At 51.0% G+C, this 23465-nt stretch overlaps 1 protein-coding gene across 1 annotated transcript in view; it reads right to left on the reverse strand.

Annotated features, from left to right (window-relative positions):
- vps72a (vacuolar protein sorting 72 homolog a) overlaps positions 1–23465 on the reverse strand; it is a 52402-nt gene that overhangs the window by 7577 nt on the left and 21360 nt on the right. Inside the window, exons 5-6 of the mRNA XM_079828346.1 lie at positions 21436–21615; positions 2204–2348 (exon numbers count right to left, since the gene is read on the reverse strand). Coding sequence (XP_079684472.1) covers positions 2204–2348; positions 21436–21615 — 325 coding nt within the window. The remainder of the gene's footprint in view (positions 1–2203; positions 2349–21435; positions 21616–23465) is intronic.

Below are 23465 nucleotides of genomic sequence, written 5' to 3' on the forward strand. Positions count from 1 at the left end.
CATGATATAAATATTAACGATCAAGCAGAGAGAATATGACACCAGTGCAAAAACAGTGTGTGCGACTCACCAAAAGCCTTAAATGCTTCATAAATATCCAGTCATACGAGAGCAGCGTCTAATGTCATTCAGACTGTATGTCTAATGTAATTTACTTGTTATTTATTTTGCTTGTTATCAGAAATAATCTCTAGAGGTGATTATTCTGGCTGCGTTTACACCCGGCATTAACATGCGCTCACCGTGATCATCAGCCAATCAGGGCGAGTTTACATTTGTTCACATCAAGTGGTCGCCATTCATAACTGATCACATTTATGTTTCCCGCAAAATATTTAAATGTGCCTTTATCACGGAGTGCAAAACAACTTCCGCTTTGTCTATTAATGGCAGTGCCAATAGAGCACGGGATTTTTTTGTGATGCCTTCATACAATCAATCTCAAATCTTTATCTACAAGTTAAAGGGTTAGTTCACCCAAAAATGAAAATTCTGTCATTAATTCCTCACCCTCATGTCGTTGGACACCCGTAAGACCTCCGTTCATATTCGGAACACAAATGAAGATATTTTAGTTGAAAGCTGATGGCTGAGAAAGGCTTTAGATAGGCCTCCATTGGCATTCAGTACATTGACACTTCCAAGATCCATGAAAGGCACTTAAAACGTCGTTACAAAGTCTATCTCACCACAGTGGCTCTACAATAATCATACAATGCGACGACAATAGTTTTTGTGCGCAAAAAAAAATCAAAATAACACCTTTATCCAGCTTGTTCTCGACTTCCGTGTGTGCCTCCACGACGCATGCGTGAGAATATGACGCAGATCCGGCGTTCGGACATATGACCCAGAAGCGATTTGTTTACGAGCAGAGGAAGACGCGCGTGTCTAAGCTGTTGGATTCTACATTGATCGTGCTTTAGGTCTCGGCGTAGTGCTCAAAATGGAGCTTAAGTGTGTATTTCATCGATTCACGAACACCGGCGCTACGTCATATTCTCGCGCATGCGTCGTGGAGGCACACACGGAAGTCGAGAACAAGTTGGATAAAGGTGTTATTTTGATTTTTTTTTGCGCACAAAAACTATTGTCGTCGCATTGTATGATTATTGTAGAGCCACTGTGGTGAGATAGACTTTGTAACGACGTTTTAAGTGCCTTTCATGGATCTTGTGAGTGTAAATGTACTGAATGCCAATGGAGGCCTATCTGAAGCCTTTCTCAGCCATCAGCTTTCAACTAAAATATCTTCATTTGTGTCTGAAGATGAACGGAGGTCTTACGGGTGTCCAACGACATGAGGGTGAGTAATTAATGACAGAATTTTCATTTTTGGGTGAACTAACCCTTTAACTTTCCCAGCATTAATCTTATGTTATGAAACAAAAGAAACAATTTATTCCGATGCATTGCATGATTGAAGCATTTATAGATACTGTACAGAAAACGCCATTACACGGTCCTTAAAGGGTTAGTTCACCCAAAAATTTTAATTCTGTCTTAATACCAGAAACAGCGCAAAATAAACATGAATGAGCTTCTGAAAGAGTGTTAAAAGATACAGGACAACTTCCCGAAATCTGTCTCATGTCACATAGAATAGCTCAAGTGTTTCAACCGCAGAAAGGCGTCAGTAAAATGGCTTGTAAAAAATGTCATGTAACGTCACATTTTCCTCAGAAAAACCATATCCAGTGTCCATAAACTCGTTAGTCAGCTAGAAACATTAACTCTAGAGAGGAGCATTTTGCTAATTATATACACCATTATATAGGCTATTGATTGTCATTTTTAATGTTCTTCAATATTTAATGCATGCGTGTAGCCTATGACAGCCAAAATGTTATATTAAAAAAAAACTAATTTGAGTAGAAATATGATTATATAATTGTAAAGTTAATATTATAACTTTATTATTATAAAAAACTAAAATCATTTAGTGTAATTTAAGTGTTTGTATACAAATCAGTTAATTTTTGCCTTCAATATTAGTAGGCTAATGTAGTACCAAATGACTCCCATAGTTTACAACATTAGTTCAGAGATTTGTTTTCCTTGAGAAAATTGGCCATGTATTATACCTGATATATATCTAAAATAATCCATATTGAGTTGAATCGAAAGCTTGTGAATCGAAATCAAATCGAATTGTGAAATTTGTGTCAATACCCAGCCCTAATTATGATGTGTATGTATTTACCCTTCCACATCCACGTTCTCCTCCTTCATGTGAGCGTCGGGCAGCAGGGGCATCAGCACTGAGTGATAGCGGATCGTCGGCCCTTCAAAACGCCTCTTCTTATGAACCTGCTTCTTCTTATCAGCCTCCAAACGCTCGTAGTTCTCTGAAGAACACACACACACACACACACACTCTTACACTGTGATCTGAACACGTGTGATGTAGAGCTGCAACGACGCCCGGTGTTCTTCTTCGACCCGAGAATGTCTCGTGCTTTTATTTATTATGGGCTGCATATATCTGCTGCAAATGAGACCGCGTTCCCTTTGGTCCCAAACACATATGCATATAACATGCCCTATAGAGGTAGTTTACATGATTAGAGTAACAGTAAAGGTAAGATATGCCTCTAGTTTTAATCATTTAAAAGTTTGGGCAAAAACTTCTGGCAGCGTTAGTGCATTTTCGTTTACTATTGACACAAATCAATAAGTACATCTTACTCAACTATTATAGTAAACAACATTTCCTAATTAGGCCTACTCTGTATATATTTTCTGATGAATAGTATCATTAGTTATACATATTGTTTAAAATGATTCGTGTTCATATATTTCATTATAAAATGGCATAAGTACACTACCCTTCCTGAAATACAATTAATATTGTCATCATTCATTGATTTCCTGTTAAAATAATATACAAATTCAATAATCAGTAAAAAAATAATCACCAGATTAATCTTTAGACTAGGCGACAAATCGGAAAATAATTGTTAGATTAGTCGACCAATAGAAAAATGATTGATAGATTAGTCGGCCAATCTAAAAAAATACGGGTAAAATTAGTCGGCTATACGGAAAAAGAATCGCTAGATTAGTCGACTAAGCGGAAAAATAACCGTTAGATTAGTCGGTTAAATGTCGGTTAAGACTAGTCGACCAATAGGGAATAATCAGTAAGTTAGTAGACTAATCGGGAAATAACCAATAGTTTAGTAGGCTAGTCAGGAAATAAATTGTGAGATTAGTCGGCTAAGTGGAAAAATAAGCGTTAGATTAGTCGACTAACCGGAAAATAATCGTTAGATTAGCAGACTAAGTGGGAAAATAAGCGTTAGATTAGTCGACTAGCAGGAAAATAATCGTTAGATTAGCAGACTAAGTGGGAAAGTAATCGTTAGATTAGCAGACTAAGCAGAAAAATAACCGTTAGATTAGTCGGTTAAATGCAAAATAACCGGCAGAGGAGGCGACCAACAGGAAAAAATAATTGTTAGATTAGGTGACTAATCAAGAAATAACTGGAAGGTTAGTCGACCAACCGGGAAATAATCGTTAGATTAGTCGACTAAATGGGGAATAAACGGTAGACTAGTCGACCAATAGGGAATAATCAGTAAGTTCGTAGACTAATCGGGAAATAACCAATAGTTTAGTAGGCTAGCCAGGAAATAAATTGCGAGATTAGTCGGCTAAGTGGGAAAATAATCGTTAGATTAGTCGACTAACCGGAAAATAATCGTTAGATTAGCAGACTAAGTGGGAAAATAAGCGTTAGATTAGTCGACTAGCCGGAAAATAATCGTTAGATTAGCAGACTAAGTGGGAAAATAAGCGTTAGATTAGCCGACTAGCCGGAAAATAATCGTTAGATTAGCAGACTAAGCGGGAAAATAAGCGTTAGATTAGTCGACTAGCCGAAAAATAATCGTTAGATTAGCAGACCAAGTGGGAAAATAATCGTTAGATTAGTCGACTAACCGGAAAATAATCGTTAGATTAGCAGACTAAGTGGGAAAATAAGCGTTAGATTAGTCGACTAGCCGGAAAATAATCGTTAGATTAGCAGACTAAGTGGGAAAATAAGCGTTAGATTAGCCGACTAGCCGGAAAATAATCGTTAGATTAGCAGACTAAGCGGGAAAATAAGCGTTAGATTAGTCGACTAGCCGGAAAATAATCGTTAGATTAGCAGACTAAGTGGGAAAATAAGCGTTAGATTAGTCGACTAGCCGGAAAATAATCGTTAGATTAGCAGACTAAGTGGGAAAATAAGCGTTAGATTAGTCGACTAGTCAGGAATTAAATTGTTAGATTAGTCGGCTAAGTGGAAAAATAATCGTTAGATTAGTCAACTAGCCGGAAAATAATCGTTAGATTAGCAGACTAAGTGGGAAAATAAGCGTTAGATTAGTTGACTAGCCGGAAAATAATCGTTAGATTAGCAGACTAAGTGGGAAAATAAGCGTTAGATTAGTCGACTAGCCGGAAAATAATCGTTAGATTAGCAGACTAAGTGGGAAAATAAGCGTTAGATTAGTTGACTAGCCGGAAAATAATCGTTAGATTAGCAGACTAAGTGGGAAAATAAGCGTTAGATTAGTCGACTAGCCGGAAAATAATTGTTAGATTAGCAGACTAAGTGGGTAAATAAGCGTTAAATTAGCCGACTAATCGGAAAATAATCGTTAGATTAGCAGACTAATCGGAAAAACAATTGGTAGATTAGTCAGCTAAGTGAAAAATAATCGACAGATTAGTCGGTTAAGTGAAAAATAACTGGTATATTAGTCGGCTAATCGGGTAAACAGTCGTTAGTTTAGTCAACTAATCGGGAAAACAAGCACTAGATTAGTCAGCTAAGCGAAAACTAATCGTTAGATTAGTCGACTAACCGGGGAAATAATCGTTAGATTAGCAGACTAAGTGGGAAAACAAGCGTTAGATTAGTCGGCCGAGTGGAAAAATAATCGTCAGATTAGTCGACTAATCGGAAAAACTATCGTTAGATTAGTCGACAGAAACAGTGATGGTTAGTTGCAGCTGTAGTGTGGTCAGTGAGGAGTGGTCAGTGTAGTGGTGTGGTCAGTGAGGCGTGGTCAGTGTAGTGTGGTCAGTGAGGTGTGGTCAGTGAGGCGAGGTCAGTGTAGTGTGGTCAGTGTAGTGTGGTCAGTGTAGTGTGGTCAGTGAGGCGAGGTCAGTGAGGCGAGGTCAGTGTAGTGTGGTCAGTGAGGAGTGGTCAGTGTAGTGTGGTCAGTGTAGTGTGGTCAGTGAGGAGTGGTCAGTGAGGAGTGGTCAGTGAGGAGTGATCAGTGTAGTGTGGTCAGTGAGGAGTGGTCAGTGTAGTGTGGTCAGTGAGGAGTGGTCAGTGTAGTGTGGTCAGTGAGGCGAGGTCAGTGTAGTGTGGTCAGTGTGGTGTGGTCAGTAAGGCGTGGTCAGTGTAGTGTGGTCAGTGAGGAGTGGTCAGTGTAGTGTGGTCAGTGTAGTGTGGTCAGTGAGGAGTGGTCAGTGTAGTGTGGTCAGTGAGGAGTGGTCAGTGTAGTGTGGTCAGTGAGGAGTGGTCAGTGTAGTGTGGTCAGTGAGGTGTGGTCAGTGAGGCGAGGTCAGTGTAGTGTGGTCAGTGAGGAGTGGTCAGTGTAGTGTGGTCAGTGAGGTGTGGTCAGTGAGGCGAGGTCAGTGTAGTGTGGTCAGTGAGGCGTGGTCAGTTAGGCGTGGTCAGTGTAGTGTGGTCAGTGAGGAGTGGTCAGTGAGGCGAGGTCAGTGTAGTGTGGTCAGTGAGGTGTGGTCAGTGAGGCGAGGTCAGTGTAGTGTGGTCAGTGAAGAGTGGTCAGTGGGGCGAGGTCAGTGTAGTGTGGTCAGTGAGGCGAGGTCAGTGAGGCGAGGTCAGTGAGGTGTGGTCAGTGAGGTGTGGTCAGTGAGGTGTGGTCAGTGAGGCGAGGTCAGTGTAGTGTGGTCAGTGAGGTGTGGTCAGTGAGGCGAGGTCAGTGAGGCGAGGTCAGTGTAGTGTGGTCAGTGAGGAGTGGTCAGTGAGGCGATGTCAGTGAGGCGAGGTCAGTGTAGTGTGGTCAGTGAGGAGTGGTCAGTGAGGCGAGGTCAGTGAGGCGAGGTCAGTGTAGTGTGGTCAGTGAGGAGTGGTCAGTGAGGCGAGGTCAGTGAGGCGAGGTCAGTGTAGTGTGGTCAGTGAGGTGTGGTCAGTGAGGCGAGGTCAGTGTAGTGTGGTCAGTGAGGAGTGGTCAGTGAGGCGAGGTCAGTGTAGTGTGGTCAGTGAGGAGTGGTCAGTGAGGCGAGGTCAGTGTAGTGTGGTCAGTGTAGTGTGGTCAGTGTAGTGTGGTCAGTGAGGCGAGGTCAGTGTAGTGTGGTCAGTGAGGAGTGGTCAGTGAGGCGAGGTCAGTGAGGCGAGGTCAGTGTAGTGTGGTCAGTGAGGTGTGGTCAGTGAGGCGAGGTCAGTATAGTGTGGTCAGTGAGGAGTGGTCAGTGAGGCGAGGTCAGTGTAGTGTGGTCAGTGAGGAGTGGTCAGTGAGGCGAGATCAGTGTAGTGTGGTCAGTGAGGTGTGACAGTGAGGCAAGGTCAGTTAGGCGAGGTCAGTGTAGTGTGGTCAGTGAGGTGTGGTCAGTGAGGCGAGGTCAGTGAGGCGAGGTCAGTGTAGTGTGGTCAGTGAGGAGTGGTCAGTGTAGTGTGGTCAGTGAGGTGTGGTCAGTGAGGCGAGGTCAGTGTAGTGTGGTCAGTGAGGAGTGGTCAGTGTAGTGTGGTCATTGAGGAGTGGTCGGTGTAGTGTGGTCAGTGAGGAGTGGTCAGTGTAGTGTGGTCGGTGAGGTGTGGTCAGTGAGGCGAGGTCAGTGTAGTGTGGTCAGTGAGGAGTGGTCAGTGTAGTGTGGTCAGTGTAGTGTGGTCAGTGAGGTGTGGTCAGTGAGGCGAGGTCAGTGTAGTGTGGTCAGTGAGGAGTGGTCAGTGTAGTGTGGTCAGTGAGGTGTGGTCAGTGAGGCGAGGTCAGTGTAGTGTGGTCAGTGAGGAGTGGTCAGTGTAGTGTGGTCAGTGTAGTGTGGTCAGTGAGGTGTGGTCAGTGAGGCGAGGTCAGTGTAGTGTGGTCAGTGAGGAGTGGTCAGTGTAGTGTGGTCAGTGAGGTGTGGTCAGTGAGGCGAGGTCAGTGTAGTGTGGTCAGTGAGGAGTGGTCAGTGTAGTGTGGTCAGTGAGGTGTGGTCAGTGAGGCGAGGTCAGTGTAGTGTGGTCAGTGAGGAGTGGTCAGTGTAGTGTGGTCAGTGAGGTGTGGTCATTGAGGCAAGGTCAGTGTAGTGTGGTCAGTGAGGAGTGGTCAGTGTAGTGTGGTCAGTGAGGTGTGGTCAGTGAGGCGAGGTCAGTGTAGTGTGGTCAGTGAGGCGAGGTCAGTGAGGCGAGGTCAGTGTAGTGTGGTCAGTGTGGAGTGGTCAGTGTAGTGTGGTCAGTGAGGAGTGGTCAGTGTAGTGTGGTCAGTGAGGTGTGGTCAGTGAGGCGAGGTCAGTGTAGTGTGGTCAGTGACGTGTGGTCAGTGAGGCGAGGTCAGTGTAGTGTGGTCAGTGAGGAGTGGTCAGTGTAGTGTGGTCAGTGAGGTGTGGTCAGTGAGGCGAGGTCAGTGTAGTGTGGTCAGTGAGGAGTGGTCAGTGAGGCGAGGTCAGTGAGGCGAGGTCAGTGTAGTGTGGTCAGTGAGGAGTGGTCAGTGTAGTGTGGTCAGTGTAGTGTGGTCAGTGTAGTGTGGTCAGTGAGGTGTGGTCAGTGAGGCGAGGTCAGTGTAGTGTGGTCAGTGAGATGTGGTCAGTGTAGTGTGGTCAGTGAGGTGTGGTCAGTGAGGCGAGGTCAGTGAGGCGAGGTCAGTGTAGTGTGGTCAGTGAGGAGTGGTCAGTGTAGTGTGGTCAGTGAGGAGTGGTCAGTGTAGTGTGGTCAGTGAGGTGTGGTCAGTGAGGCGAGGTCAGTGTAGTGTGGTCAGTGAGGAGTGGTCAGTGTAGTGTGGTCAGTGTAGTGTGGTCAGTGAGGTGTGGTCAGTGAGGCGAGGTCAGTGTAGTGTGGTCAGTGAGGAGTGGTCAGTGTAGTGTGGTCAGTGAGGAGTGGTCAGTGAGGCGAGGTCAGTGTAGTGTGGTCAGTGAGGAGTGGTCAGTGTAGTGTGGTCAGTGAGGAGTGGTCAATGTAGTGTGGTCAGTGAGGAGTGGTCAGTGTAGTGTGGTCAGTGAGGTGTGGTCAGTGAGGCGAGGTCAGTGTAGTGTGGTCAGTGAGGAGTGGTCAGTGTAGTGTGGTCAGTGAGGTGTGGTCAGTGAGGCGAGGTCAGTGTAGTGTGGTCAGTGAGGTGTGGTCAGTGAGGCGAGGTCAGTGTAGTGTGGTCAGTCAGGAGTGGTCAGTGAGGCGTGGTCAGTTAGGCGTGGTCAGTGTAGTGTGGTCAGTGAGGAGTGGTCAGTGAGGCGAGGTCAGTGTAGTGTGGTCAATGAGGTGTGGTCAGTGAGGCGAGGTCAGTGTAGTGTGGTCAGTGAGGAGTGGTCAGTGAGGCGAGGTCAGTGTAGTGTGGTCAGTGAAGCGAGGTCGGTGTAGTGTGGTCAGTGAGGTGTGGTCAGTGAGGGGAGGTCAGTGAGGCGAGGTCAGTGTAGTGTGGTCAGTGAGGAGTGGTCAGTGAGGCGAGGTCAGTGAGGCGAGGTCAGTATAGTGTGGTCAGTGAGGAGTGGTCAGTGAGGCGAGGTCAGTGAGGCGAGGTCAGTGTAGTGTGGTCAGTGAGGTGTGGTCAGTGAGGCGAGGTCAGTGTAGTGTGGTCAGTGAGGTGTGGTCAGTGAGGCGAGGTCAGTGAGGCGAGGTCAGTGTAGTGTGGTCAGTGAGGAGTGGTCAGTGAGGCGAAGTCAGTGTAGTGTGGTCAGTGAGGTGTGGTCAGTGTAGTGTGGTCAGTGAGGTGTGGTCAGTGAGGCGAGGTCAGTGTAGTGTGGTCAGTGAGGCGTGGTCAGTTAGGCGTGGTCAGTGTAGTGTGGTCAGTGAGGAGTGGTCAGTGAGGCGAGGTCAGTGTAGTGTGGTCAGTGAGGTGTGGTCAGTGAGGCGAGGTCAGTGTAGTGTGGTCAGTGAGGAGTGGTCAGTGAGGCGAGGTCAGTGTAGTGTGGTCAGTGAGGAGTGGTCAGTGAAGCGAGGTCAGTGTAGTGTGGTCAGTGAGGTGTGGTCAGTGAGGCGAGGTCAGTGTAGTGTGGTCAGTGAGGAGTGGTCAGTGAGGCGAGGTCAGTGAGGCGAGGTCAGTGTAGTGTGGTCAGTGAGGTGTGGTCAGTGAGGCGAGGTCAGTGTAGTGTGGTCAGTGAGGAGTGGTCAGTGTAGTGTGGTCAAAGTAGTGTGGTCAGTGAGGTGTGGTCAGTGAGGCGAGGTCAGTGTAGTGTGGTCAGTGAGGAGTGGTCAGTGTAGTGTGGTCAGTGAGGCGAGGTCAGTGTAGTGTGGTCAGTGAGGCGAGGTCAGTGAGGCGAGGTAAGTGTAGTGTGGTCAGTGAGGAGTGGTCAGTGTAGTGTGGTCAGTGAGGAGTGGTCAGTGTAGTGTGGTCAGTGAGGTGTGGTCAGTGTAGTGTGGTCAGTGAGGCGAGGTCAGTGTAGTGTGGTCAGTGAGGAGTGGTCAGTGTAGTGTGGTCAGTGAGGTGTGGTCAGTGAGGCGAGGTCAGTGTAGTGTGGTCAGTGAGGAGTGGTCAGTGAGGCGAGGTCAGTGAGGCGAGGTCAGTGTAGTGTGGTCAGTGAGGAGTGGTCAGTGTAGTGTGGTCAGTGTAGTGTGGTCAGTGAGGTGTGGTCAGTGAGGCGAGGTCAGTGTAGTGTGGTCAGTGAGGTGTGGTCAGTGAGGCGTGGTCAGTGAGGCGAGGTCAGTGTAGTGTGGTCAGTGAGGCGAGGTCAGTGTAGTGTGGTCAGTGAGGTGTGGTCAGTGAGGCGAGGTCAGTGAGGCGAGGTCAGTGTAGTGTGGTCAGTGAGGAGTGGTCAGTGAGGCGAGGTCAGTGTAGTGTGGTCAGTGAGGTGTGGTCAGTGTAGTGTGGTCAGTGAGGAGTGGTCAGTGTAGTGTGGTCAGTGAGGTGTGGTCAGTGAGGCGAGGTCAGTGTAGTGTGGTCAGTGAGGCGAGGTCAGTGAGGCGAGGTCAGTGTAGTGTGGTCAGTGAGGAGTGGTCAGTGTAGTGTGGTCAGTGAGGAGTGGTCAGTGTAGTGTGGTCAGTGAGGTGTGGTCAGTGTAGTGTGGTCAGTGAGGCGAGGTCAGTGTAGTGTGGTCAGTGAGGAGTGGTCAGTGTAGTGTGGTCAGTGAGGTGTGGTCAGTGAGGCGAGGTCAGAGTAGTGTGGTCAGTGAGGAGTGGTCAGTGAGGCGAGGTCAGTGAGGCGAGGTCAGTGTAGTGTGGTCAGTGAGGAGTGGTCAGTGTAGTGTGGTCAGTGTAGTGTGGTCAGTGAGGCGAGGTCAGTGAGGCGAGGTCAGTGTAGTGTGGTCAGTGAGGAGTGGTCAGTGAAGCGAGGTCAGTGTAGTGTGGTCAGTGAGGTGTGGTCAGTGAGGCGAGGTCAGTGAGGCGAGGTCAGTGTAGTGTGGTCAGTGAGGAGTGGTCAGTGAGGCGAGGTCAGTGAGGCGAGGTCAGTGTAGTGTGGTCAGTGAGGAGTGGTCAGTTGAGGCGAGGTCAGTGAGGCGAGGTCAGTGTAGTGTGGTCAGTGAGGTGTGGTCAGTGAGGCGAGGTCAGTGTAGTGTGGTCAGTGAGGAGTGGTCAGTGTAGTGTGGTCAGTGTAGTGTGGTCAGTGAGGTGTGGTCAGTGAGGCGAGGTCAGTGTAGTGTGGTCAGTGAGGAGTGGTCAGTGTAGTGTGGTCAGTGAGGTGTGGTCAGTGAGGCGAGGTCAGTGTAGTGTGGTCAGTGAGGAGTGGTCAGTGTAGTGTGGTCAGTGAGGTGTGGTCAGTGAGGCGAGGTCAGTGTAGTGTGGTCAGTGAGGCGAGGTCAGTGAGGCGAGGTCAGTGTAGTGTGGTCAGTGAGGAGTGGTCAGTGTAGTGTGGTCAGTGAGGTGTGGTCAGTGAGGCGAGGTCAGTGTAGTGTGGTCAGTGAGGCGAGGTCAGTGTAGTGTGGTCAGTGAGGAGTGGTCAGTGTAGTGTGGTCAGTGAGGTGTGGTCAGTGAGGCGAGGTCAGTGTAGTGTGGTCAGTGAGGAGTGGTCAGTGAGGCGAGGTCAGTGAGGCGAGGTCAGTGTAGTGTGGTCAGTGAGGAGTGGTCAGTGTAGTGTGGTCAGTGTATTGTGGTCAGTGTAGTGTGGTCAGTGAGGTGTGGTCAGTGAGGCGAGGTCAGTGTAGTGTGGTCAGTGAGGTGTGGTCAGTGAGGCGTGGTCAGTGAGGAGAGGTCAGTGAGTCGAGGTCAGTGTAGTGTGGTCAGTGAGGAGTGGTCAGTGTAGTGTGGTCAGTGAGGAGTGGTCAGTGAGGAGTGGTCAGTGTAGTGTGGTCAGTGAGGTGTGGTCAGTGAGGCGAGGTCAGTGTAGTGTGGTCAGTGAGGAGTGGTCAGTGTAGTGTGGTCAGTGTAGTGTGGTCAGTGAGGTGTGGTCAGTGAGGCGAGGTCAGTGTAGTGTGGTCAGTGAGGAGTGGTCAGTGTAGTGTGGTCAGTGAGGAGTGGTCAGTGAGGCGAGGTCAGTGTAGTGTGGTCAGTGAGGAGTGGTCAGTGTAGTGTGGTCAGTGAGGAGTGGTCAGTGTAGTGTGGTCAGTCAGGAGTGGTCAGTGAGGCGTGGTCAGTTAGGCGTGGTCAGTGTAGTGTGGTCAGTGAGGAGTGGTCAGTGAGGCGAGGTCAGTGTAGTGTGGTCAGTGAGGTGTGGTCAGTGAGGCGAGGTCAGTGTAGTGTGGTCAGTGAGGAGTGGTCAGTGCGGCGAGGTCAGTGTAGTGTGGTCAGTGAAGCGAGGTCAGTGTAGTGTGGTCAGTGAGGTGTGGTCAGTGAGGCGAGGTCAGTGAGGCGAGGTCAGTGTAGTGTGGTCAGTGAGGCGAGGTCAGTGAGGCGAGGTCAGTATAGTGTGGTCAGTGAGGAGTGGTCAGTGAGGCGAGGTCAGTGTAGTGTGGTCAGTGAGGCGAGGTCAGTGAGGCGAGGTCAGTGTAGTGTGGTCAGTAAGGAGTGGTCAGTGTAGTGTGGTCAGTGAGGAGTGGTCAGTGTAGTGTGGTCAGTGAGGTGTGGTCAGTGAGGCGAGGTCAGTGTAGTGTGGTCAGTGAGGCGAGGTCAGTGTAGTGTGGTCAGTGAGGAGTGGTCAGTGTAGTGTGGTCAGTGAGGCGAGGTCAGTGAGGCGAGGTCAGTGTAGTGTGGTCAGTGAGGAGTGGTCAGTGAGGCGAGGTCAGTGAGGCGAGGTCAGTGTAGTGTGGTCAGTGAGGAGTGGTCAGTGTAGTGTGGTCAGTGTAGTGTGGTCAGTGTAGTGTGGTCAGTGAGGTGTGGTCAGTGAGGCGAGGTCAGTGTAGTGTGGTCAGTGAGGTGTGGTCAGTGAGGCGTGGTCAGTGTAGTGTGGTCAGTGAGGTGTGGTCAGTGAGGCGAGGTCAGTGAGGCGAGGTCAGTGTAGTGTGGTCAGTGAGGAGTGGTCAGTGTAGTGTGGTCAGTGAGGAGTGGTCAGTGTAGTGTGGTCAGTGAGGAGTGGTCAGTGTAGTGTGGTCAGTGAGGCAAGGTCAGTGTAGTGTGGTCAGTGAGGTGTGGTCAGTGAGGCGAGGTCAGTGTAGTGTGGTCAGTCAGGAGTGGTCAGTGAGGCGTGGTCAGTTAGGCGTGGTCAGTGTAGTGTGGTCAGTGAGGCGAGGTCAGTGTAGTGTGGTCAGTGAGGTGTGGTCAGTGAGGCGAGGTCAGTGTAGTGTGGTCAGTGAGGAGTGGTCAGTGAGGCGAGGTCAGTGTAGTGTGGTCAGTGAAGCGAGGTCAGTGTAGTGTGGTCAGTGAGGTGTGGTCAGTGAGGCGAGGTCAGTGAGGCGAGGTCAGTGTAGTGTGGTCAGTGAGGAGTGGTCAGTGAGGCGAGGTCAGTGAGGCGAGGTCAGTATAGTGTGGTCAGTGAGGAGTGGTCAGTGAGGCGAGGTCAGTGAGGCGAGGTCAGTGTAGTGTGGTCAGTGAGGTGTGGTCAGTGAGGCGAGGTCAGTGTAGTGTGGTCAGTGAGGCGAGGTCAGTGAGGCGAGGTCAGTGTAGTGTGGTCAGTGAGGAGTGGTCAGTGAGGCGAGGTCAGTGTAGTGTGGTCAGTGAGGTGTGGTCAGTGAGGCGAGGTCAGTGAGGCGAGGTCAGTGTAGTGTGGTCAGTGAGGTGTGGTCAGTGAGGCGAGGTCAGTGAGGCAAGGTCAGTGTAGTGTGGTCAGTGAGGAGTGGTCAGTGTAGTGTGGTCAGTGAGGTGTGGTCAGTGAGGCGAGGTCAGTGTAGTGTGGTCAGTGAGGAGTGGTCAGTGTAGTGTGGTCAGTGAGGAGTGGTCAGTGTAGTGTGGTCAGTGAGGAGTGGTCAGTGTAGTGTGGTCAGTGAGGTGTGGTCAGTGAGGCGTGGTCAGTGTAGTGTGGTCAGTGAGGAGTGGTCAGTGTAGTGTGGTCAGTGTAGTGTGGTCAGTGAGGTGTGGTCAGTGAGGCGAGGTCAGTGTAGTGTGGTCAGTGAGGAGTGGTCAGTGAGGCGTGGTCAGTGAGGCGAGGTCAGTGTAGTGTGGTCAGTGAGGAGTGGTCAGTGTAGTGTGGTCAGTGAGGTGTGGTCAGTGTAGTGTGGTCAGTGTAGTGTGGTCAGTGAGGTGTGGTCAGTGAGGTGAGGTCAGTGTAGTGTGGTCAGTGAGGAGTGGTCAGTGTAGTGTGGTCAGTGAGGTGTGGTCAGTGAGGCGAGGTCAGTGTAGTGTGGTCAGTGAGGTGTGGTCAGTGAGGCGAGGTCAGTGTAGTGTGGTCAGTGAGGTGTGGTCAGTGAGGCGAGGTCAGTGTAGTGTGGTCAGTGAGGAGTGGTCAGTGTAGTGTGGTCAGTGAGGCGAGGTCAGTGAGGCGAGGTCAGTGTAGTGTGGTCAGTGAGGAGTGGTCAGTGAGGCGAGGTCAGTGAGGCGAGGTCAGTGTAGTGTGGTCAGTGAGGAGTGGTCAGTGTAGTGTGGTCAGTGTAGTGTGGTCAGTGTAGTGTGGTCAGTGAGGTGTGGTCAGTGAGGCGAGGTCAGTGTAGTGTGGTCAGTGAGGTGTGGTCAGTGAGGCGTGGTCAGTGTAGTGTGGTCAGTGAGGTGTGGTCAGTGAGGCGAGGTCAGTGAGGCGAGGTCAGTGTAGTGTGGTCAGTGAGGAGTGGTCAGTGTAGTGTGGTCAGTGAGGAGTGGTCAGTGTAGTGTGGTCAGTGAGGAGTGGTCAGTGTAGTGTGGTCAGTGAGGAGTGGTCAGTGTAGTGTGGTCAGTGAGGCAAGGTCAGTGTAGTGTGGTCAGTGAGGTGTGGTCAGTGAGGCGAGGTCAGTGTAGTGTGGTCAGTCAGGAGTGGTCAGTGAGGCGTGGTCAGTGTAGTGTGGTCAGTGAGGCGAGGTCAGTGTAGTGTGGTCAGTGAGGTGTGGTCAGTGAGGCGAGGTCAGTGTAGTGTGGTCAGTGAGGAGTGGTCAGTGAGGCGAGGTCAGTGTAGTGTGGTCAGTGAAGCGAGGTCAGTGTAGTGTGGTCAGTGAGGTGTGGTCAGTGAGGCGAGGTCAGTGAGGCGAGGTCAGTGTAGTGTGGTCAGTGAGGAGTGGTCAGTGAGGCGAGGTCAGTGAGGCGAGGTCAGTATAGTGTGGTCAGTGAGGAGTGGTCAGTGAGGCGAGGTCAGTGAGGCGAGGTCAGTGTAGTGTGGTCAGTGAGGTGTGGTCAGTGAGGCGAGGTCAGTGTAGTGTGGTCAGTGAGGCGAGGTCAGTGAGGCGAGGTCAGTGTAGTGTGGTCAGTGAGGAGTGGTCAGTGAGGCGAGGTCAGTGTAGTGTGGTCAGTGAGGTGTGGTCAGTGAGGCGAGGTCAGTGAGGCGAGGTCAGTGTAGTGTGGTCAGTGAGGTGTGGTCAGTGAGGCGAGGTCAGTGAGGCAAGGTCAGTGTAGTGTGGTCAGTGAGGAGTGGTCAGTGTAGTGTGGTCAGTGAGGTGTGGTCAGTGAGGCGAGGTCAGTGTAGTGTGGTCAGTGAGGAGTGGTCAGTGTAGTGTGGTCAGTGAGGAGTGGTCAGTGTAGTGTGGTCAGTGAGGAGTGGTCAGTGTAGTGTGGTCAGTGAGGTGTGGTCAGTGAGGCGTGGTCAGTGTAGTGTGGTCAGTGAGGAGTGGTCAGTGTAGTGTGGTCAGTGTAGTGTGGTCAGTGAGGTGTGGTCAGTGAGGCGAGGTCAGTGTAGTGTGGTCAGTGAGGAGTGGTCAGTGAGGCGTGGTCAGTGAGGCGAGGTCAGTGTAGTGTGGTCAGTGAGGAGTGGTCAGTGTAGTGTGGTCAGTGAGGTGTGGTCAGTGTAGTGTGGTCAGTGTAGTGTGGTCAGTGAGGTGTGGTCAGTGAGGCGAGGTCAGTGTAGTGTGGTCAGTGAGGAGTGGTCAGTGTAGTGTGGTCAGTGAGGTGTGGTCAGTGAGGCGAGGTCAGTGTAGTGTGGTCAGTGAGGAGTGGTCAGTGTAGTGTGGTCAGTGAGGTGTGGTCAGTGAGGCTAGGTCAGTGTAGTGTGGTCAGTGAGGTGTGGTCAGTGAGGCGAGGTCAGTGTAGTGTGGTCAGTGAGGAGTGGTCAGTGTAGTGTGGTCAGTGAGGTGTGGTCAGTGAGGCGAGGTCAGTGTAGTGTGGTCAGTGAGGAGTGGTCAGTGAGGCGAGGTCAGTGAGGCGAGGTCAGTGTAGTGTGGTCAGTGAGGTGTGGTCAGTGAGGCGAGGTCAGTGTAGTGTGGTCAGTGAGGAGTGGTCAGTGTAGTGTGGTCAGTGTAGTGTGGTCAGTGAGGCGAGGTCAGTGTAGTGTGGTCAGTGAGGAGTGGTCAGTGTAGTGTGGTCAGTGAGGTGTGGTCAGTGAGGCGAGGTCAGTGTAGTGTGGTCAGTGAGGAGTGGTCAGTGTAGTGTGGTCAGTGAGGTGTGGTCAGTGAGGCGAGGTCAGTGTAGTGTGGTCAGTGAGGCGAGGTCAGTGAGGCGAGGTCAGTGTAGTGTGGTCAGTGAGGCGAGGTCAGTGTAGTGTGGTCAGTGAGGAGTGGTCAGTGTAGTGTGGTCAGTGAGGAGTGGTCAGTGTAGTGTGGTCAGTGAGGTGTGGTCAGTGAGGCGAGGTCAGTGTAGTGTGGTCAGTGAGGCGAGGTCAGTGTAGTGTGGTCAGTGAGGAGTGGTCAGTGTAGTGTGGTCAGTGAGGTGTGGTCAGTGAGGCGAGGTCAGTGTAGTGTGGTCAGTGAGGCGAGGTCAGTGAGGCGAGGTCAGTGTAGTGTGGTCAGTGAGGCGAGGTCAGTGTAGTGTGGTCAGTGAGGAGTGGTCAGTGTAGTGTGGTCAGTGAGGAGTGGTCAGTGTAGTGTGGTCAGTGAGGTGTGGTCAGTGAGGCGAGGTCAGTGTAGTGTGGTCAGTGAGGCGAGGTCAGTGTAGTGTGGTCAGTGAGGAGTGGTCAGTGTAGTGTGGTCAGTGAGGTGTGGTCAGTGAGGCGAGGTCAGTGTAGTGTGGTCAGTGAGGAGTGGTCAGTGAGGCGAGGTCAGTGAGGCGAGGTCAGTGAGGCGAGGTCAGTGTAGTATGGTCAGTGAGGAGTGGTCAGTGTAGTGTGGTCAGTGTAGTGTGGTCAGTGTAGTGTGGTCAGTGAGGTGTGGTCAGTGAGGCGAGGTCAGTGTAGTGTGGTCAGTGAGGTGTGGTCAGTGAGGCGAGGTCAGTGAGGCGAGGTCAGTGTAGTGTGGTCAGTGAGGAGTGGTCAGTGTAGTGTGGTCAGTGAGGAGTGGTCAGTGTAGTGTGGTCAGTGAGGTGTGGTCAGTGAGGCGTGGTCAGTGTAGTGTGGTCAGTGAGGTGTGGTCAGTGAGGCGAGGTCAGTGAGGCGAGGTCAGTGTAGTGTGGTCAGTGAGGAGTGGTCAGTGTAGTGTGGTCAGTGAGGAGTGGTCAGTGTAGTGTGGTCAGTGAGGAGTGGTCAGTGTAGTGTGGTCAGTGAGGTGTGGTCAGTGAGGCGAGGTCAGTGTAGTGTGGTCAGTGAGGAATGGTCAGTGTAGTGTGGTCAGTGTAGTGTGGTCAGTGAGGTGTGGTCAGTGAGGCGAGGTCAGTGTAGTGTGGTCAGTGAGGAGTGGTCAGTGTAGTGTGATCAGTGAGGAGTGGTCAGTGAGGCGAGGTCAGTGTAGTGTGGTCAGTGAGGAGTGGTCAGTGTAGTGTGGTCAGTGAGGAGTGGTCAGTGTAGTGTGGTCAGTCAGGAGTGGTCAGTGAGGCGTGGTCAGTTAGGCGTGGTCAGTGTAGTGTGGTCAGTGAGGAGTGGTCAGTGAGGCGAGGTCAGTGTAGTGTGGTCAGTGAGGTGTGGTCAGTGAGGCGAGGTCAGTGTAGTGTGGTCAGTGAGGAGTGGTCAGTGAGGCGAGGTCAGTGTAGTGTAGTCAGTGAAGCGAGGTCAGTGTAGTGTGGTCAGTGAGGTGTGGTCAGTGAGGCGAGGTCAGTGTAGTGTGGTCAGTGAGGAGTGGTCAGTGTAGTGTGGTCAGTGAGGAGTGGTCAGTGAGGCGAGGTCAGTGTAGTGTGGTCAGTGAGGAGTGGTCAGTGTAGTGTGGTCAGTGAGGAGTGGTCAGTGTAGTGTGGTCAGTGAGGAGTGGTCAGTGTAGTGTGGTCAGTGAGGTGTGGTCAGTGAGGCGAGGTCAGTGTAGTGTGGTCAGTGAGGTGTGGTCAGTGAGGCGAGGTCAGTGTAGTGTGGTCAGTCAGGAGTGGTCAGTGAGGCGTGGTCAGTTAGGCGTGGTCAGTGTAGTGTGGTCAGTGAGGCGAGGTCAGTGTAGTGTGGTCAGTGAGGTGTGGTCAGTGAGGCGAGGTCAGTGTAGTGTGGTCAGTGAGGAGTGGTCAGTGAGGCGAGGTCAGTGTAGTGTGGTCAGTGAAGCGAGGTCAGTGTAGTGTGGTCAGTGAGGTGTGGTCAGTGAGGCGAGGTCAGTGAGGCGAGGTCAGTGTAGTGTGGTCAGTGAGGAGTGGTCAGTGAGGCGAGGTCAGTGAGGCGAGGTCAGTATAGTGTGGTCAGTGAGGAGTGGTCAGTGAGGCGAGGTCAGTGAGGCGAGGTCAGTGTAGTGTGGTCAGTGAGGTGTGGTCAGTGAGGCGAGGTCAGTGTAGTGTGGTCAGTGAGGTGTGGTCAGTGAGGCGAGGTCAGTGAGGCGAGGTCAGTGTAGTGTGGTCAGTGAGGAGTGGTCAGTGAGGCGAGGTCAGTGTAGTGTGGTCAGTGAGGTGTGGTCAGTGAGGCGAGGTCAGTGAGGCGAGGTCAGTGTAGTGTGGTCAGTGAGGTGTGGTCAGTGAGGCGAGGTCAGTGAGGCAAGGTCAGTGTAGTGTGGTCAGTGAGGAGTGGTCAGTGTAGTGTGGTCAGTGAGGCGAGGTCAGTGTAGTGTGGTCAGTGAGGAGTGGTCAGTGTAGTGTGGTCAGTGAGGAGTGGTCAGTGTAGTGTGGTCAGTGAGGAGTGGTCAGTGTAGTGTGGTCAGTGAGGTGTGGTCAGTGAGGCGAGGTCAGTGTAGTGTGGTCAGTGAGGAGTGGTCAGTGTAGTGTGGTCAGTGTAGTGTGGTCAGTGAGGTGTGGTCAGTGAGGCGAGGTCAGTGTAGTGTGGTCAGTGAGGAGTGGTCAGTGTAGTGTGGTCAATGAGGTGTGGTCAGTGAGGCGAGGTCAGTGTAGTGTGGTCAGTGAGGAGTGGTAAGTGTAGTGTGGTCAGTGAGGTGTGGTCAGTGAGGCGAGGTCAGTGTAGTGTGGTCAGTGAGGAGTGGTCAGTGAGGCGAGGTCAGTGTAGTGTGGTCAGTGAGGAGTGGTCAGTGTAGTGTGGTCAGTGAGGTGTGGTCAGTGTAGTGTGGTCAGTGAGGTGTGGTCAGTGAGGCGAGGTCAGTGTAGTGTGGTCAGTGAGGAGTGGTCAGTGTAGTGTGGTCAGTGAGGTGTGGTCAGTGAGGCGAGGTCAGTGTAGTGTGGTCAGTGAGGAGTGGTCAGTGTAGTGTGGTCAGTGTAGTGTGGTCAGTGAGGTGTGGTCAGTGAGGCGAGGTCAGTGTAGTGTGGTCAGTGAGGTGTGGTCAGTGAGGCGAGGTCAGTGTAGTGTGGTCAGTGAGGAGTGGTCAGTGTAGTGTGGTCAGTGAGGTGTGGTCAGTGAGGCGAGGTCAGTGTAGTGTGGTCAGTGAGGAGTGGTCAGTGAGGCGAGGTCAGTGAGGCGAGGTCAGTGTAGTGTGGTCAGTGAGGAGTGGTCAGTGTAGTGTGGTCAATGTAGTGTGGTCAGTGTAGTGTGGTCAGTGAGGTGTGGTCAGTGAGGCGAGGTCAGTGTAGTGTGGTCAGTGAGGAGTGGTCAGTGTAGTGTGGTCAGTGAGGTGTGGTCAGTGAGGCGAGGTCAGTGTAGTGTGGTCAGTGAGGAGTGGTCAGTGTAGTGTGGTCAGTGAGGTGTGGTCAGTGAGGCGAGGTCAGTGAGGCGAGGTCAGTGTAGTGTGGTCAGTGAGGTGTGGTCAGTGAGGCGAGGTCAGTGAGGAGTGGTCAGTGTAGTGTGGTCAGTGAGGTGTGGTCAGTGAGGCGAGGTCAGTGTAGTGTGGTCAGTGAGGAGTGGTCAGTGTAGTGTGGTCAATGAGGTGTGGTCAGTGAGGCGAGGTCAGTGTAGTGTGGTCAGTGAGGAGTGGTCAGTGTAGTGTGGTCAATGAGGTGTGGTCAGTGAGGCGAGGTCAGTGTAGTGTGGTCAGTGAGGAGTGGTCAGTGTAGTGTGGTCAGTGAGGTGTGGTCAGTGAGGCGAGGTCAGTGTAGTGTGGTCAGTGAGGAGTGGTCAGTGAGGCGAGGTCAGTGTAGTGTGGTCAGTGAGGAGTGGTCAGTGTAGTGTGGTCAGTGAGGTGTGGTCAGTGTAGTGTGGTCAGTGAGGTGTGGTCAGTGAGGCGAGGTCAGTGTAGTGTGGTCAGTGAGGAGTGGTCAGTGTAGTGTGGTCAGTGAGGTGTGGTCAGTGAGGCGAGGTCAGTGTAGTGTGGTCAGTGAGGAGTGGTCAGTGTAGTGTGGTCAGTGTAGTGTGGTCAGTGAGGTGTGGTCAGTGAGGCGAGGTCAGTGTAGTGTGGTCAGTGAGGTGTGGTCAGTGAGGCGAGGTCAGTGTAGTGTGGTCAGTGAGGAGTGGTCAGTGTAGTGTGGTCAGTGAGGTGTGGTCAGTGAGGCGAGGTCAGTGTAGTGTGGTCAGTGAGGAGTGGTCAGTGAGGCGAGGTCAGTGAGGCGAGGTCAGTGTAGTGTGGTCAGTGAGGAGTGGTCAGTGTAGTGTGGTCAATGTAGTGTGGTCAGTGTAGTGTGGTCAGTGAGGTGTGGTCAGTGAGGCGAGGTCAGTGTAGTGTGGTCAGTGAGGAGTGGTCAGTGTAGTGTGGTCAGTGAGGTGTGGTCAGTGAGGCGAGGTCAGTGTAGTGTGGTCAGTGAGGAGTGGTCAGTGTAGTGTGGTCAGTGAGGTGTGGTCAGTGAGGCGAGGTCAGTGAGGCGAGGTCAGTGTAGTGTGGTCAGTGAGGTGTGGTCAGTGAGGCGAGGTCAGTGTAGTGTGGTCAGTGAGGTGTGGTCAGTGAGGCGAGGTCAGTGTAGTGTGGTCAGTGAGGAGTGGTCAGTGAGGCGAGGTCAGTGTAGTGTGGTCAGTGAGGAGTGGTCAGTGTAGTGTGGTCAGTGAGGTGTGGTCAGTGTAGTGTGGTCAGTGAGGTGTGGTCAGTGAGGCGAGGTCAGTGTAGTGTGGTCAGTGAGGAGTGGTCAGTGAGGCGAGGTCAGTGAGGCGAGGTCAGTGTAGTGTGGTCAGTGAGGAGTGGTCAGTGTAGTGTGGTCAATGTAGTGTGGTCAGTGTAGTGTGGTCAGTGAGGTGTGGTCAGTGAGGCGAGGTCAGTGTAGTGTGGTCAGTGAGGAGTGGTCAGTGTAGTGTGGTCAGTGAGGTGTGGTCAGTGAGGCGAGGTCAGTGTAGTGTGGTCAGTGAGGAGTGGTCAGTGTAGTGTGGTCAGTGAGGTGTGGTCAGTGAGGCGAGGTCAGTGTAGTGTGGTCAGTGAGGAGTGGTCAGTGAGGCGAGGTCAGTGAGGCGAGGTCAGTGTAGTGTGGTCAGTGACGAGTGGTCAGTGTAGTGTGGTCAGTGAGGTGTGGTCAGTGAGGCGAGGTCAGTGAGGTGTGGTCAGTGAGGAGTGGTCAGTGTAGTGTGGTCAGTGAGGAGTGGTCAGTGTAGTGTGGTCAGTGAGGTGTGGTCAGTGAGGTGTGGTCAGTGAGGCGAGGTCAGTGTAGTGTGGTCAGTGAGGTGTGGTCAGTGAGGTGTGGTCAGTGAGGCGAGGTCAGTGTAGTGTGGTCAGTGAGGTGTGGTCAGTGAGGTGTGGTCAGTGAGGCGAGGTCAGTGTAGTGTGGTCAGTGAGGTGTGGTCAGTGAGGTGTGGTCAGTGTAGTGTGGTCAGTGTAGTGTGGTCAGTGTAGTGTGGTCAGTGAGGTGTGGTCAGTGAGGTGTGGTCAGTGAGGTGTGGTCAGTGAGGTGTGGTCAGTGAAGGGCCGCACCCAGCGATCGCAGGTTGATCTCTGCGGTGAGTTTGGCCTCGGCGAGCAGCTCGTCCTGGGTCAGCACTCGGTCACTGGACGCCCCCTTCCTCTTCCGCGGCGCCTCCTGCTGCCGCTCCTGCAGACGCTCGTTCGTCTTGCGTGTGTGTTCACTCGTCGACTTGCGCACCGACTTACGGACTGAAACACAACAGGAGGTTAACACACACACACACACGGGGAACGACATCATTTATTTCCGTCAGTGTTTGGTCTTAAAGGGATAGTTCACCCAAATACGAAAATGTGATGTTTTTCTGCTCACCCCTAAGGCATCCAAGATGTAGGTGTCTTCGTTTCTTCAGTAGAACACAAATGAAGATTTTTAACTCAACCGTTGCTGTGTGTCACTCATATAATGCTTGTCAATGGGGTCTAATTCTATTAGAGTAAAAAAAACATGGATAGACAACTTCAAATTAAACCCCACGGCTCGTGACGACACATTGATGTCTTAAGACACGAAATCATCGGTTTCTGAGAGAAACCCAACGGTATTTATTCAAATAAATCACCTCATATCAGATGAACGCTTCAGCTCTCCAGACTGACATCACTTCCTGTGAGTGAGGTCAAAATTCCGGCCGGGTTATAGATATATATACATAGATTCCTCATTCGAGCGATCCACGCCATGATCCACGCAGGCACTAATGAGGAATCTACGTATACATATCTATGACCCGGCTGTAATTTTGACCTCACTCACAGGAAATATATCACCTTGCACTGATATGAGGTGATATATTTGCATAAATACCGTTGGGTTTCTTAAGACATCAATGTGTCGTCACGAGCCGCGGGGATTAATTTGAAGTTGCCTGTCCATGTTTTTTTTACTCTAATAGAATTCGTCTCCATTGACAAGCATTATATGAGTGACACACAGCAACGGTTGGAGTTAAAAATCTTCATTTGTGTTCTACTGAAGAAACAAACACACCTACATTTTGGATGCCTTATGTGGCGTTCACACCGGACACGATTCGCGCGAAGGTGGACGCTTGAACATTTTGAGTTTACTCGCTTCAATCGCGTGTGACATTCACTGCACAACAGACGTGATTCTCCTCATGGGCGGGGCTTCTGCCAGCGGCTCATCTCGTTAAGAAATGTCTGACATGGGCTGTGTTTACACGTCTTTTTTTTGTTAAAATCTACTGTTAATGTGTGACAAAACGTAGTTAAGACTTTTTCAGTCGATAATGTAGTAGTTTAAAGCTCAAATCAGTGGTTTATTTATATAAAGAGTGCCTATTTGATCATGTGATCTGGTGTGTGTGTGTGTGTGTGTGTGTGAGCTCCAGTGGATCAGCGGCGCTCATTAACCCGGTGAGATCAGCCTTTCCTCGGCCAGTTCTTCTGCCGCTGGCTCTGATGTCTCTGTGGCGGCTCGAGCTATAATTCGTCTTGTAACGGCCGATCTTTGCTCTCATGGATCTATAATTTGTTCCCTGGCGAATCGTTTAGACTGAAGGCAAAGAGAAGTTTCATTACTTTATATTTTTAGGCTATAACTGTACGTTGCAGTTGTAACGTTAGCCGACTAGCACTGACTTTGAATGTTTGACTGAATTGTTTGCTTTATTTCATGTATAGCTTGTTATACATTACTTATACTTTTGTATTATTGATCAAACATAAACTTGCATTTAACAAAAAGAGACTGGGTTGACACTGGAGCACTGGATCCACTGGAGCTCACACACACACACACACACACACCAGATCACATGTCATTTAATGTTATCACAGTGATAATCATATTGTCTGAAGCAGATATTAATATACAGATTTTCTCCTCATTGTTGTCACTACTAGAGCAAGCTCCTGATTGGTTAACGCGGCGCGAAAGTTCAGATTTTTCAACTTGAGCGATTCGCGCGTTCAAAACGATCAATTCGCGTCGCCTCAATCGCGCGAATCTCGCCGCCTAATTCGCGCAAATCGCGCCGCAGAATGCCATTTAGCGTCTCTGCATTGACTTAACA

Source organism: Gobio gobio, assembly GCF_949357685.1.
Source record: "Gobio gobio genome assembly, chromosome: 11".
In the NCBI taxonomy this organism is placed as follows: domain Eukaryota; kingdom Metazoa; phylum Chordata; class Actinopteri; order Cypriniformes; family Gobionidae; genus Gobio; species Gobio gobio.